The sequence below is a fragment of the Solea senegalensis genome, linkage group LG15 (assembly GCF_019176455.1).
Source record: "Solea senegalensis isolate Sse05_10M linkage group LG15, IFAPA_SoseM_1, whole genome shotgun sequence".
Lineage (NCBI taxonomy): Eukaryota > Metazoa > Chordata > Actinopteri > Pleuronectiformes > Soleidae > Solea > Solea senegalensis.
This window is the reverse complement of record NC_058035.1, coordinates 8608852-8622480: the sequence shown is the minus strand read 5'-3', so window position 1 is coordinate 8622480 and position 13629 is coordinate 8608852. Positions and strand designations below refer to the sequence as shown.

General features: G+C 41.8%; 1 protein-coding gene across 31 annotated transcripts in view; it reads right to left on the bottom strand.

Annotated features, from left to right (window-relative positions):
* Positions 1–13629, bottom strand: part of LOC122782306 (neurexin-1a) — a 215725-nt gene that overhangs the window by 88740 nt on the left and 113356 nt on the right. The window contains exon 1 of one of the 31 annotated variants that reach the window (XM_044046644.1): positions 2529–3524. The exons of 27 other annotated variants lie outside the window; for them this stretch is intronic. In XM_044046644.1, the coding sequence (XP_043902579.1) occupies positions 2529–2775 (247 nt within the window). In that variant the 5' untranslated portion in view covers positions 2776–3524. Of the gene's footprint in view, positions 1–2528; positions 3525–13629 lie in introns of those variants that run through there. 3 more of the 31 variants (XM_044046647.1, XM_044046643.1, XM_044046646.1) reach the window with 3 other exon arrangements.

Here is a 13629-nt window from a genome sequence, read left to right as displayed (position 1 = left end):
TGAATTTTAATCAATCTTAAATTGCTTTGCTGACTTTGACACAAATCACAGAGTTTGGAAATACAAAAGCTTTTTATGCCGCAGTTGACGGAGCAGAGGTTTTGAGGGGGCGGGGGCTTTTCTCAGATGTGTTAAGTAAGTCACATATGCGTCATGAATCACAGGGTCGGCCTCCTCTACTTATGGGTTATACATACGTATTATACGTAAGGGTTAAACATGTGGGTTTTAAATATGAGGGGGTGAGCATGTGCACCGAGCATTTTTCTGCACCAATAGTTCAATTCTTCCACCAATTTTTCTGCATTAGACAGGAAAAAAAAAACCTCTATAATATTGATTCTATTCTAAATCAGACCATCTCATCTATTGAGTCTCAATGAATAAGAAGAGGAGGTATGGAGGAAAATATGATAACCTGGTTATCCAGCATATCAAGCATTATATCCATCTCTGGGAAAGAGGACTAGCACCTCTGGGAGTCTATTCATGATGAATGGTTTGTCTGCAACTCGGAGTTGATGCTGTCTGAACCTCATTACTGCTAGCCCTAAACAAACAATGCATCACACTCCAACTCAATTTCATACATCCTGACCATTGTAATTTTTTTTTTCTTCTTTCCACATAAATCAATGACAGATACATAAATTCAACAAGAAGAGAATCAAGGGTGTGTTCCATTACGGGTTTGCTGATACACAGAATAAAATGTGTTTTCGTATAAAATCATATACAGGAGTTTTGTGCTCACATGGTGTAAAATAATGAATAACCCAAGACAAAGAGCAGACCACTGGGACAACCAGAGTTAACAAATGAAGCTACAAACTAAGTGGGGGGAAAAGTATTTTCCTGACATTCAGATGGAGGGTATTTGCATTCAGCAGAACTCTCAGCACTCTATTAGCTGTGTGTGCGCTAATCACTCCAGAGAATATTAAATGCACTATGACAATATTAATAAAAGGCAGGTACAGTTATGGCAAACAGGATTCAATTCTAACATTGTTGATGATGACAACAACAACTCAAACAGGACGGAGGAATTAAACACAACATAAGGTTTGTTTCCCTTCTCCAAAGTTTAGAATGTAGAGATGGCAATCTGCATCAAACCTAAGCAGCATTCTATGCTTGCATTCACAAATTAAACTATAAAACAGACAAAATAAAAAGCAAAAATAGAGCGTGTTTAATTGCTGCAGCAATCAGAAAGCCCTTTGAAAATGAAACCAAATGCAGCATAGCTAGGACAACAGCACTGGACCTTTATAGCCATGAGCTTTGTCCTCAAGCCAGGTACCGTTTTGCTTTTATGTGCCTGCATGCACGGATCAACCCAGAACTTTTTCATGTTCCCGGGAGAGGTTTTTCTTTGGCTCCTGCAATTTTCTCGCCATGACAACTATAGTATTAAGTCGTGGAATCTGCCTGAAAGCACCATGTGTGCCCGCTGGGGCAGGATGCGACCTGAGTGTTGTCCACTCCAGACAGGTCATGGCAGAGCGGCCTAATTGCCTCTCTGGTTGTATCAGCCGGGCCCACAAAACGTCCCATCTCTATCATCATCTCACTCCCTTGCTCCTTGAGGTCGAACTCTGCCCAGCAATGCAGAGTCCAGCCTTGTTTTTCGAGGTGCTCCCGTGTCCAAAAAAAAAAAAACTGCCTTTAAAACATCAATGCTGCTTCGTTATTGTATCCACGTGCACAAGAACTAAGGTTTATTTATTTTAGCGGAATCCAGAGCATTGCAGCTGTGAGTTGGTGAATTTTGTTAAGCAGGACTTTAGTAGCATGACATCAGTGTTACACTTTTAGTGATTACGTCACTCACATAATGGTGGTTGTATGATGACTCAAGAACAGGCGTATCTTTTCAGCTCTTTTTAAAGATGAACCTTCAAACTCGATCCTTTACGTTAGAACTTCGAGTTTCACACAATGTAGCAGACTACAGTATGACATTCACACAAATTATATTGAGGTGAGCATTGTCTAACGGGAATGTTAACACTGATGTTATATCATTTCTACATCCACTTTTCTTTCTTGCTAACTCTTAGAAGCTTTACGTCGGAAACCTTCTTGCCACCGAGGCCTCGTCTACACACCATACTGGACAGGAGCCAGGTGTGGCTCGATGCAGAGCTGGAGGCAATACATTGTCGCCTCTACCAAACACCCGGGAGCAACACGGGGCGTTTCAGCATTCTAATCCTCCCTAATCTGGACACAGCGGAGCATCTGGAGATAGGGATATGGCTAATCTCAGACATGGAGACAGAGGGCATTTTGCTGAGGAGGAAAAAAGGGGGACAGATCGAAGCGAGACACTGTGCACAGGGCTCTGTGTGTCTCACGAAGGGAATACTTCAACACAAAAAAGTGAAAAATATCAAATGCATTTAACTGGCACACAAAAAGTAAACATAAATGACGAAAGCTTCTACTTTTCTTTTTGTTAAGCAAAAAAACTTCCTGTCCATGTAGAGTGCATACTGACTATAAGACAAGGAAATACTTACTGTGCCCTGCTCTTAAGGACGCAGGTGATCTGTGGATAGCAATAGGCACAATATGGTGACGCTTGTTTCCATGGGAGAGGTGAATGTGGTGGAGACTCTCCACAGTACCTGGTTCTGACCCTGCCACAAAGCCCAGGGCCAGGGCAGTGATCCACAAGGCCAGGTGGGTAAGTGAAGCTGAATGCTGGTTTAGGGGCTCAGCTACGGGCCGCAGGGGAGCGAATCGCGACCTCCAGCCTTTAAACATCTTCCCTGAGTGGCCAGATGATGCTTCAGATCGAGGTGGAACTTGCAAGTAAACCTTACAGCCCCATACTTCTCGCCCTGCAAAATCTCAGTACGCCAAGAGACACTCTCACAGATCCAGAGAGGAGGAAAAAAATGGCAAAAGGGGCACACCGCAAAATGTCAGTTACGGTGGGATTTGCTGTTCACCACTGAGTTAGGAAATCCGTAGTAGCACCCAGGATGATATATCATAAATCATAATTTACAAAAAAAAACTATCAAAAATATTCACTCAACAAATCAGGGCAACCTCAAACGCAATGAAGAAATCCCAGCTTGCTCCAGTTCCCCTAGTTGCCTTGTTTCTCTCTTTCCTCTTGTTACGCCTTCACAAAATTAGAAACATCTTTGCACCAAAAACAGATCATATTCCCAAAAATACAACTGCAAAGGTAAAAAGAAAGCCAACTTCAGAAGGAGACTGAAAGCACCTGTGCAAAGTGGATCTCTTCAGAAAACCAAGCCAGACATTCTGACTTTGCCTCCTTTTCCACCTCCAAGGGTCTCAAAGGATGTCCAGAGGAACTGTGCCATAGTAAAATCCAAGCATCACATGCATGTCGTGTCTGACAGCTGCAGCAGTAAAAGCGGGATTGCACCTGTAAGTTGTGCCAAGTGCGCACCCGTTCCCCATCTAGAGATCTCTGCTCTCAATGAGACCGAGCGATAGCAACGGCAGTACCTGAGAGAGAGGGAGAGAAAGAGAGAGAGAGCGAGCGAGAGAGAGAGAGAGCAGCCCTGGGCAGGAACATACACACACACAGGCAGAATCGGCAGCACAGTTCCAGAAGATGTGCGCAAGAGGAAGAGGAGAGAGGAGGAGGAGGAGGAGGAGGAGGGCAGAGGGAGGGGGAGCCTCAGCAGCCAGCCAGGAAGGAGGAGGGAGAGTGGCTATGCAAATGGGCAGCATTCACATAGCGAATCACTGGCGCCTTAGTGCATTGCAGAGGAAGAGCCTATTTAGGCAGATAGCAGAAATTGAAGCTATGTCCCTCAGCCCTGATTCCTCTCACAATCTCACTCTCTACTCTCCTGCAATTTTTTTCCAATTCTCCTCTCCTGTGTGGACATTGACAAGCAGTAAACAATAGAAATAAAGTACATTAGAATGCAGGAGAGGCTGAATACAGTTCTGTTTTTTACTTTTATCTCATTTCTCCTTTATTTCCGTTACCTTTATTCTTCCTGAGTCTCCTTCACCCCTTTCTTTCTCACTCTGTGAATTGAGTAACAATGTTTGACAATGGCCCTGTGGATATATATATATATATATAAAAAAAAATGGATTCAAGCAGTTCCAACACAGTCCCTACCTCTCCATCGCCACGGAAAATTCTGTTGTGTTTGTTCTAAACCTACTGAACTCTGCAGTCTATCGTTAGCAAGAGTTTAGAAGAGCGATGATGCTGCAGCTCAAATCCTGTAGGCAACTATTTCTCTCTGTCTCTTTCCTTCTTTCAATCATAAACATATGAGTGCACAGACACAGAGACAGACACACACACACGTGTAAACAAAGCATGCACAATGCCAGGGCTGGCAGTGGAGCACTGTCCACAGGGGAGGGTGCTGAATCTGAGCAAGTCTGCTTTGCCTGCTAATAAAAGACCATTTCACACAAGAGAGGGAATACTGATTGCAGACTCGGCATGCAGCACGGGTTATGGGAATGTAGAGAACATGTGGACATAAAAGGCCTGCTGATAAACACAATCCGGTTCAGCTGGGAAGAGTGTGCAGTGTTCAGAGTTCAGGACTGGAGAGCACGAGGCTCAGCTGCAGTGTGCCTGCTTCTGTTTGCACCCTGGCCATTCAACATCGTCCTCAACTTAAAGCACCACTGAGCTGATCTCATGGTTTACAGGGAATACAGAGGCATTTCAAGCCCCGGAGAAAGCCAAATTAGCAGCGTGACACAGAGGATAATATGCCCTTCTCTGTTTTCCCCTTTCACTTGACTGTTCACACGTAGACAATGAAACAAACCCCGAGGAAAGCACGGACCAATTTAATGAACATAGACGATGACAATTTCACTTGATCCATTTATTGAGCACAAATACTTTATTAGAGGTAAGGACTCGTTCTTGCAGATTCTTTATTGTTGCAAGATGAACATAACCAGTAAGATGAATATAATCTGCCATCTGGTATGAGAGCAGATGAGGATATCTCTTGTTTCTCCGGCGTGTCTGATATGTCTTTGTAGACGAAAATTGTGACTAAAGCACAGAACAGATGTTGCACACATTAGGCAACTATGTTGTTCTCACCTTGCAGAATCTCAATGACTTGCTCAAGCCACCTGGTGCTAAAACGTCATCAGCACGAAACCACTGCTCTCTTCCGATTTGCAATGGTGAAAAGGAGCATTCCCGCTGAATGTGTTTACACTTTTATAATTATAAGCAGAGCAATCTGCATAATTACACCTAATAAGGCAATCTATCATGGCTGCTTGCCAAGGACGACAACCTGATTTACAATGTCCTCGGCAGCAAACTTCAACAGCAAAACACAATGGAATCTGGGATTGCAGTACAGAGCAACAAGGGTGAATGAAAGTATAATGTGTGCACACTGTCAACCATTTCTTCCATTTTGTGCTGGGCATTCAGTGGAAGCAAAGTGTTAGTATGCAACACCTAAACTTAATGACATCAGCAGTGAGGTTATACCTTTATCAAATTCACCATTAGTTGCTTGTTCATTTGTGCCCCCAAGTGGTGAAACTATAAAGTGCACAGAGGGTCTGTGGATTTATCACAAGGTGAGGGCAGCTTATGTTTCACAGTAAATCAGTTTTGAAGTTGAAATCATGGAAAGAAAGCTAAACTGACACGGAATTATTTCACACGTTCAACTTCAGAGGAAATGAAGATGTCGTCAATGAATTGCTCACTAAAAAGCTTGCCAACTACAGCGGAATGACACGCCGCGATTAGTAGTTTACACTTTGCTCGAAGCATTTTCCTCACGACAGATTGGTTAAACTTAAGAACGAGGAGACGGAAAAGCAGAGATCATGCATGTACAGCCTCGGGGAAAACGCTCCAAAATGAATTGTCTCTGCCTGCACAAACGCATGCACACTTGAGACCACGACTTGAACTGGTTTCAGCTAATTTCAGCACAGCGTCTCATCCCACTTTAAGCGGATGATTGTAGATTGTAGGGCGTCTGGCGCAAAGTGAGAAAATCCTATTTCACAAGTGAACTTCCACCAGTGAAGAGTCTTTTGATTTCCTACTGTCTTTTGACTCTTGTTCCTGTTAGTGAGATGTTGTCTTGACAGACAGCCAAAAACAGCCCATCTTTGTTTCCAGTTTAGACCAAAAGGATTGTGCAAGTCTCTGATGCCTGTGTTTTGAGCACATTCCCCTTTTGGATCTGTTTCCCTCTTTGTGAGGTGCAAACCATAAAGTAAAGCCACAGAGAGTTATCTATAACGAAAAGGGAGTGGGGGGAAATAACATGTGGGAAAGTATGGCTGACTTTTCCCCCCTCCACCCACAAATTTGTGAGAAGGGAGAAATTGGTATCGGGTTTAATAGCCCCTCGGAGAACAGAAGAGTATAAAAGAACAAAAGTGGTCTCAGTTACTCACTTAAGACTGCAACCACATAGATGAGCTGATTTTGGAGAGCTGGGGGAAGAGTGGAGGGGGAGCAGCAGATGGGTGGTTTAAGTGTACCTGACCTGACTGGAGCTTGGCCTTTAAATGAGTTAAAGGACCATCAGGTGACACTTAATCACACACGGAGGTGCTTTAAACAAGCAATGTTTCTCTCTTCCTCAAGAGCCACTGTGATTTTTTTTTGGGATTTTTTACTGTAGTCGTTACAAGAAAATAAATCTAACGGCTTCTTATTTTAACGGACACGGTCACTGGCATGAAAGGTCAGAAGAAGGAAGGGATGATTAAAGTCATTTACACATTGCTCTCTAAGCAGGGATAATTCCCTGTATCAGCCGTTATTGTTGGCTCAGAGCAGATGGAGCATGCGGGCTAAGTCGTGCATAAACAGGTATACCTGTAGTGTGCCGGAGTTTCACATCTGTGTCACGCTCAGCAACACATGTGTTCACTTCCATTGAGAGTGTTTGGAGGCCTTGCGTTACAGAGGACGACGCCTGTTGTCAAGTTTACATGTTCAGTAATGTCACCCGATCTTAGTGAAATGTTTATCTGACAAACAAAGGAAACGTTAAACGCGTTCAATTAAATCGCTTCCGCTGCATTCAGTCACAGTATCTTCAGTCCTGTGTACGCCGCCATCCCGAGACAGACATTCAGCAATGATTCCGTCAGTCATCGGACTGACATGCAATATTAAACCTGAACTCGTAGCCTGCGAATATCAAACCTGTCATTATTCATCCAGACGTGTTACAAATGCTACATGGGGAGATAAGGATGCACCTATGCTAATGTGTGCATGGAAATAGAAAGACAGCACCGTCTTACTCATTCGCGAGATGTGACATGATAAGAATAGACAGATACAGGGAGTCAACACTCAATACAAACACACAGGCTGTACAGTATTTCAGCACAGAGGGAGGCCAGGGTGTCAATAATGTTTGTGTTAGCAGAGGGTGTTACATCAGGATGCCTGTCTGTCAGATTACTCTGCAGCATAGGTAAGAGGAAGTGAAGTGAACTCTGACCTCCACAGGTTTAAAAAAAAAAAAAAACAAGAAAAAAGGATCAACTTGTTGATTATCAGTTCAACTGCACCACCACCGGATGGTTTGTCATCACTACAGCCTGAACTACCCTCATCGTTAAGTGACTGTAGAAATATATCACTGGCATGTGCTTCAGGGATTATTGCATTGAATAAAACAAGCATGAGAAAAATGCGTCACCAGATGTCACGGTTGACGCAAAATGCAGCAACCGTTTTGCACCGCAGAGAGAGTCATTACGCGGGCTACGAAGATTACATAAATAACACCACTCAAGCTGATAAAACAGCCCACTAATAGGACATAATGCACACGTATTGTTGTCACATCAAATCAGCACATGGCAGTGCGTGGTGGTGGAATAGAATGACTTTTTTTTTCTTTTTTACTTTGAGAAAAACAAAGACACACTTGATTCTCATGTAATTACTCTAATATGATCTGAATGATGTTATGAACAATGCAATGACACCATTAAGTTTAAAAACACCCCTTTGATACCACTATTAGAGAAACGATTGCCGAAATTTGATTAGCGCTGTGTAGTTACATGCTGCAGCAGTTTGTGGAAGCAGATGTTTCTCTCTTCGTTATGAGCAAGTGTTTGAGCAAAACTTTGTAATTTAATTTTTAGGTTTATTCTCACTTATTCTTATAGTTCTAAACTTTGTAAAAAAAATTTTTTTATAAATTGCTGCTATAATATTCGTTACCTTTGTAACCTGGAGCGCTGTGACGAAAGAATTTCCCGCAAGGGATTAATAAAGTATATTCTATTCTATTCTATTCTTTGTTGTGGAAACTGTTTTGGTTTCTTCTCATATCACTGTCAGTATTAGACATTTCTCCTTAAAGTACATCGAGTTAATGTACGCAGTGATTTGGTGCCTATGTAGTATGTACATAAGTAAGTACATATATATATATATATATATATATACACACACACATATATATATATATATACACACACATATCTATATATATATATATACATATATATATATATCTCATGTCCTGGTGATTAGGAGTATGGCTGATGTGATCATCCAGCATTTTTTGTCCTCACCCTAATCCATTAATGATGCTTCATCTGTGCTATTCATTATCATAAATCAATTTAAATTTACATTAAGATGAAGTGTGTACATACGTGTGTGTCAGCAAGTGGGTGTCTATGTGCGACCGCAAATGAATAAAATAAATCCCAACCGTCAGTGAGAGAGATGGGGGTCACGTGACAGCAGCTTTCCAGAAGCTTTCTCTCTATCTCCTCTGACAGTTCCCAAGATGCACTAGGCCACTGGGGCAGGGAGTCTGTCTCTATCTGTCTGTCCGTCTCCTCTGAAATCTGTCCCAAGTACATCAGCTCCCCTGGCAGTGTGCGTCATCCTGTACAGGACAAGGACAAACTGTGTCTCCCTTCTAGAGTCCACGGTGTCTTTATTAATGAAACACTCCACACCTTCCTTTAGTAGAGCGAATACAAAACCGTTTATAACCAAACCACTTCTGCCACTAACAAAAGTCCATAAAACTACTATAGATAGAGCAAAAAAATGGGGAGGAAAAGTTCAACTCTCTTTGGAGAGACAGGATGTAGTGCACTCATTTGTGTTCTGGTTTATAAAAACATCATCAGGAGTATAGCTCTTCAAATACACATACACTCTGCATCCCCAACTGGTAGTGAAATGATTTCTACCACTGATGAAAAGTATTTGCTCAGTTACGTGGGGTCTTTCGGGTCTCAGGGGTCTGACAGTAAATCTATAAGAAACAGTTTAAATATTCCTAAACACTTTATCCAAAGAGAGCCCAAAACCCTAGAAAAGGAGGTTCTCTCTGATTATGATGGTTCCCTATCAATAAATAAACGCCATGTTCATGTTAATGAAGTGAGGCAGGCAGTTAGTTAAAGTGAGTATTTCCCTGCATACAGGTACATAAAAAAAGAATCTTGTTCAGACTTAAAGTTAAATCATTGAGCCCACTGTTTTCTGATGTCCTTCATCCAAAGTGCACTTGAATCTTGAAAGGACAATCTTTGGATGGAGTGCGGAACAGTATAGAAGGTGACGTTATTTTAAAGAAAAAGTACAGCAGAGAACCTGCTGCCAACATCTAACTTTACGAGCAGCTTATCTTATTGGCTAGTTGTGACATCCCATGCAACTGCATTACAGTGTGGGAGTCACCTCTGGAGAGACTTTTGGCTGTGGTTCAAAATGGTCAAGGGGAAAAGCTGCCGGCCTGAAGCTGTCCCCGATCTCCCAGGCACCGATAACACGACCATCAGAACACATAGAGAATCGCCATACAGTCCTAGTGGTCAGCAGGGTCATGGATATCAGTGGTAGCACCTCACCTCATAAAAGACACAAAAGAAACACATCTATTGTGCCTCATTTGTATGGAATTACATTTGTGTCAACACTTTTCATGAAGCAAACAACACTTTTTTAGAAGCAAATAAAATATTGATATTATTGTTTGTAAATACACTTGTCACATAATCACGGGGCTTGCAGTCGCTGTCCGTCTGGAACTCGTTCCCCATGTTTTCCCCGTCGACATCCGACAACATAATTGTAAGTATCTAACGTTTCTTACAATTATATGTTCCAGACAGCAACTCCAAGAATAAGTGTATTTTCAAACAATAATATACAATATTTCTGAATGACTAAATCGATATTTTATTTGCTTCTAAAAAAGTGTTGTTTGCTCGGAATAAGGTGGGGGATCATTTTCCATGGCAACACTTGCAACAAAGTCTAGTGGCAAACAAAGTGCAAAGCCACCAATCCCGACTATCACAGTATATGCAGAGTGATTTGTGCCTGAGTGAAGGCTTTGTGAATTAAAGGGCAATCGCCTATGGCACAGCATGCAATGTGTATTTGCGAGAAGTTATTCACACACACAGTGACTGAGAGCGCATGAATCCAGTTGTCTGCATACACTGGCATTACAGGCTTCAGTGCATCTTTTTCCTCGTGCCCTCAAAAAAATTCCAATTGGCCTCCCGCCATGCTCCTCTATTATATGTTGACTGAAATCTGCCTTCCATGTTCTCCATTTCCTCAGAGGGACGACTACATGTGCCACATCAGTTCAAATAACGGTCCTGAAAGACTGTTATTTAATGGACGTCGTAGGAAGTCTGAGTCGCATGCACCATCACGTTTTTTTTTTTTTTTTGATTAACCACGACTGCAATATCTCTAATCAAGTGAGCAAAAGGTTGAGAGAGCGGTGGCAGCTCCTAACGCTTAATATCCAGTCTGCAATATCTTTCAAGCTTATTAAGCAGCTTCTCTGACTAAATCACTCAGTCAAGACAGCTCTATTCCTAGAACTGACTTTGGCTAAGGCAGTGAGTGATCTATGTGTGCTCTGCTCCCTCGCTGCCGAGCGATAAGAGAGGATTTGAGTTGTTCCACACACCAAATCTGTCCTTAATGCATAAAAACTTTGGAAGTTGGTTGAGTTCAAGGGTAATTCAGAGAGACAAAGTTCTATTGACCTCCCAGTTACATAAAAAAAAGAAAAAGCGTTTGCATTGTCTAAGCCCTTTGTGCATATTGTTAATATTTCTCGGAGCACAAAGCTATGCACCGGCATACTAAACTGATGTTGTTTGCAACTGAGCCTGGTTGGCATGCCCCTCTTGAAACTAAGCCTTGTGTATTTGCTTCTTGATAACATTCCACAAGCTTATTTCGAGGATCCTATGATGATGCTGGAGGCATGATATGTATTATGTTCTGCTGATTATTGCATCAACCGTGTGATTTAGTGAAAAAAAGTGTTTAGCGACAGAATATATTCACCTCTGAAGCACTGATTCTTACACCTTAATTTGGAACTTATGTGGTTTTCACACCAACACAAAAGCATGTATGTAATGAGATATAAAGGTATAATGTAGAAAGCAGGATCGCGAGAAAGTGTAGGTTAGAAAAAGGTTTATTAAAAACCAAGATGCTATGCTTTGGTGTTTGTCAATGGCTTTCTTTGGGTGCAAATATTGTACATCTGAAAAACATCGGGAAAATTGTTTCCTACCTGTTTCAGAACTTTAAACCAAACCATGATCTTACCCAAAAAATTAATGTCACAAAGTTTTGGAGTCTAAACTACCAAGTCTTTACTATGGCACCAATGAACAATGTCAAGCAAAAGATCAGTCTGCAACAACATCCCAGGATCCAATGCCCTCGTCTCATCTCACCTACCCCAAGGCAAGAAAATGCATCTACTGTTTAAACTTCACATCAGGTCAAAGGTTCAGCAAAGCTTGGGTGCGAATATATCCAAGAGACTCATTTAATAATTACATTTTGCTTTCTTTTGTCTGCAAGATATAATGTAAAGGGTAAACATGACCTTCCTCCTATAAAAAGGTATATATAATATTGATACATAGTTCTGTACTTGCAGCTTAAATAAGCAATACCAACACACAACAGTTGCTTCCTAGACTCCTAGTATTACTGGGGAAGTATAACACCTATTTTATTGTTTTTTTTACCATGTCCATCAGCATTTGAATTTGCCACTCAGTGAAGTAAAAAAAAACTCCCATTTTCTGCTCAATTGAATGACAGTAACATCATTTACTGCACGTCAAAAGATGCAATCAAAAGTTTTTTTAAATAGTCAAGTACAAGCAAGCGGTCTTGTTTTAAAGGAACGTTTTAAGTCTTGATATAGTTCTCTAGAGTGTCACGTTCAATAGCCGGAGTTTATGAGAGAGGGGAATATTTGCAGTGTCAGTGTATCACCCAGCAGGGTAGTTCAGCAGATGTTCTGTCTTCAAGTCAACACTTTAATTAGTATTGTGTTGTGGAGAAACAACAGCTTCGTATTTCCTGTCAACAACCCCCCCACCCCCAGCAACCAATTAATAAAAAACACCTCAAAGATTAGGTTCTCACCACTGCACTGCAATGCATCCTGGAGGAGATTCTGATTACAACCGAGACTGCAAGGAGGACGACTAAACGTGTGTAAATGCTTCAGCTCCACTCTGATCCGACCACATAGTGGTGTATTGCCATCGACGCAAAAAAATTACGCTTAGAAACGCTCACAAAAGAACACATAAGCACGCATAAGTGTTATCCTTGATTGACTCTGTGTTACTGGGGACGCCCTCGAACTGTGTCACGCCATATGAGCAGAAGCGCCGCGACATATGTCAGACCCTGCTGTTGCTCCATTCTAATGTCACAGTGTCAGCATGAGGCTCCAGCCTTTCACATAGTCACTGTCACGTAACCTCACAGCTGTATTCTGCTTCACCATCAGTCACACGAACCGCCAAGTTAAATTCACCAACGTTCAGTGTTCCACCGAGCCAGCTTGAAGATTAGTTAGTGATTCTACACCACTTCCTGCAGAGATCACACTGCTCGGGTGAAGTTACAGACGTGTTACAGCATTCGCAGTGGGAGGGAAAAAAAAAAAAAAAGAGACCTGGTTTCCATGCCAACAGCCTTTACCCACATACGGCCAGTGCTTCCTGGTACAGAAACCCATTTAAATTCAGATACTCAATAAGCATGAGGGAATTATTGGACGTAACTAGGACAGAGAGTGGCCGTGAATTGGATACAGAGAGAAAAAAATAAGTTAAAATCTGAGGGAGAAGATGAAGCCAAATCCCAACTACGTTGTCAGTAATAGTGATAGGAATCACGTCAGTAACCATTTGGCATAGCAAACAGCAGCTGTGGGACACGCCGTATAGCAACAGCAGAAATCCACATCCTCCTATAGAGAAACTGACACATATAGTATGATAAGCATGAAAGTGGATGGACAGAGTATAACTTTTTAAAAATGGTCTATTTCAAGCACGTTTCTGCAGTAGGAGAGCGTTTGATAAATACCAGTAAAACTGTTAATACCGTACAACGTGGACACAAATGGATATAGTAATCCGGTTTGTACTGACTGGCCACTAGGGGGGGACTCCACCAGTTGCAAAAGTGACTGTTCAAATGAAAGTGAACATTTTTCTGATGAGTTATTGATCCCAATCAATAGTTTTGGGTCTACTTCTAGTACAGAAACATCAGATATTAAACTTTCCAGCAGACATCATTCAAAC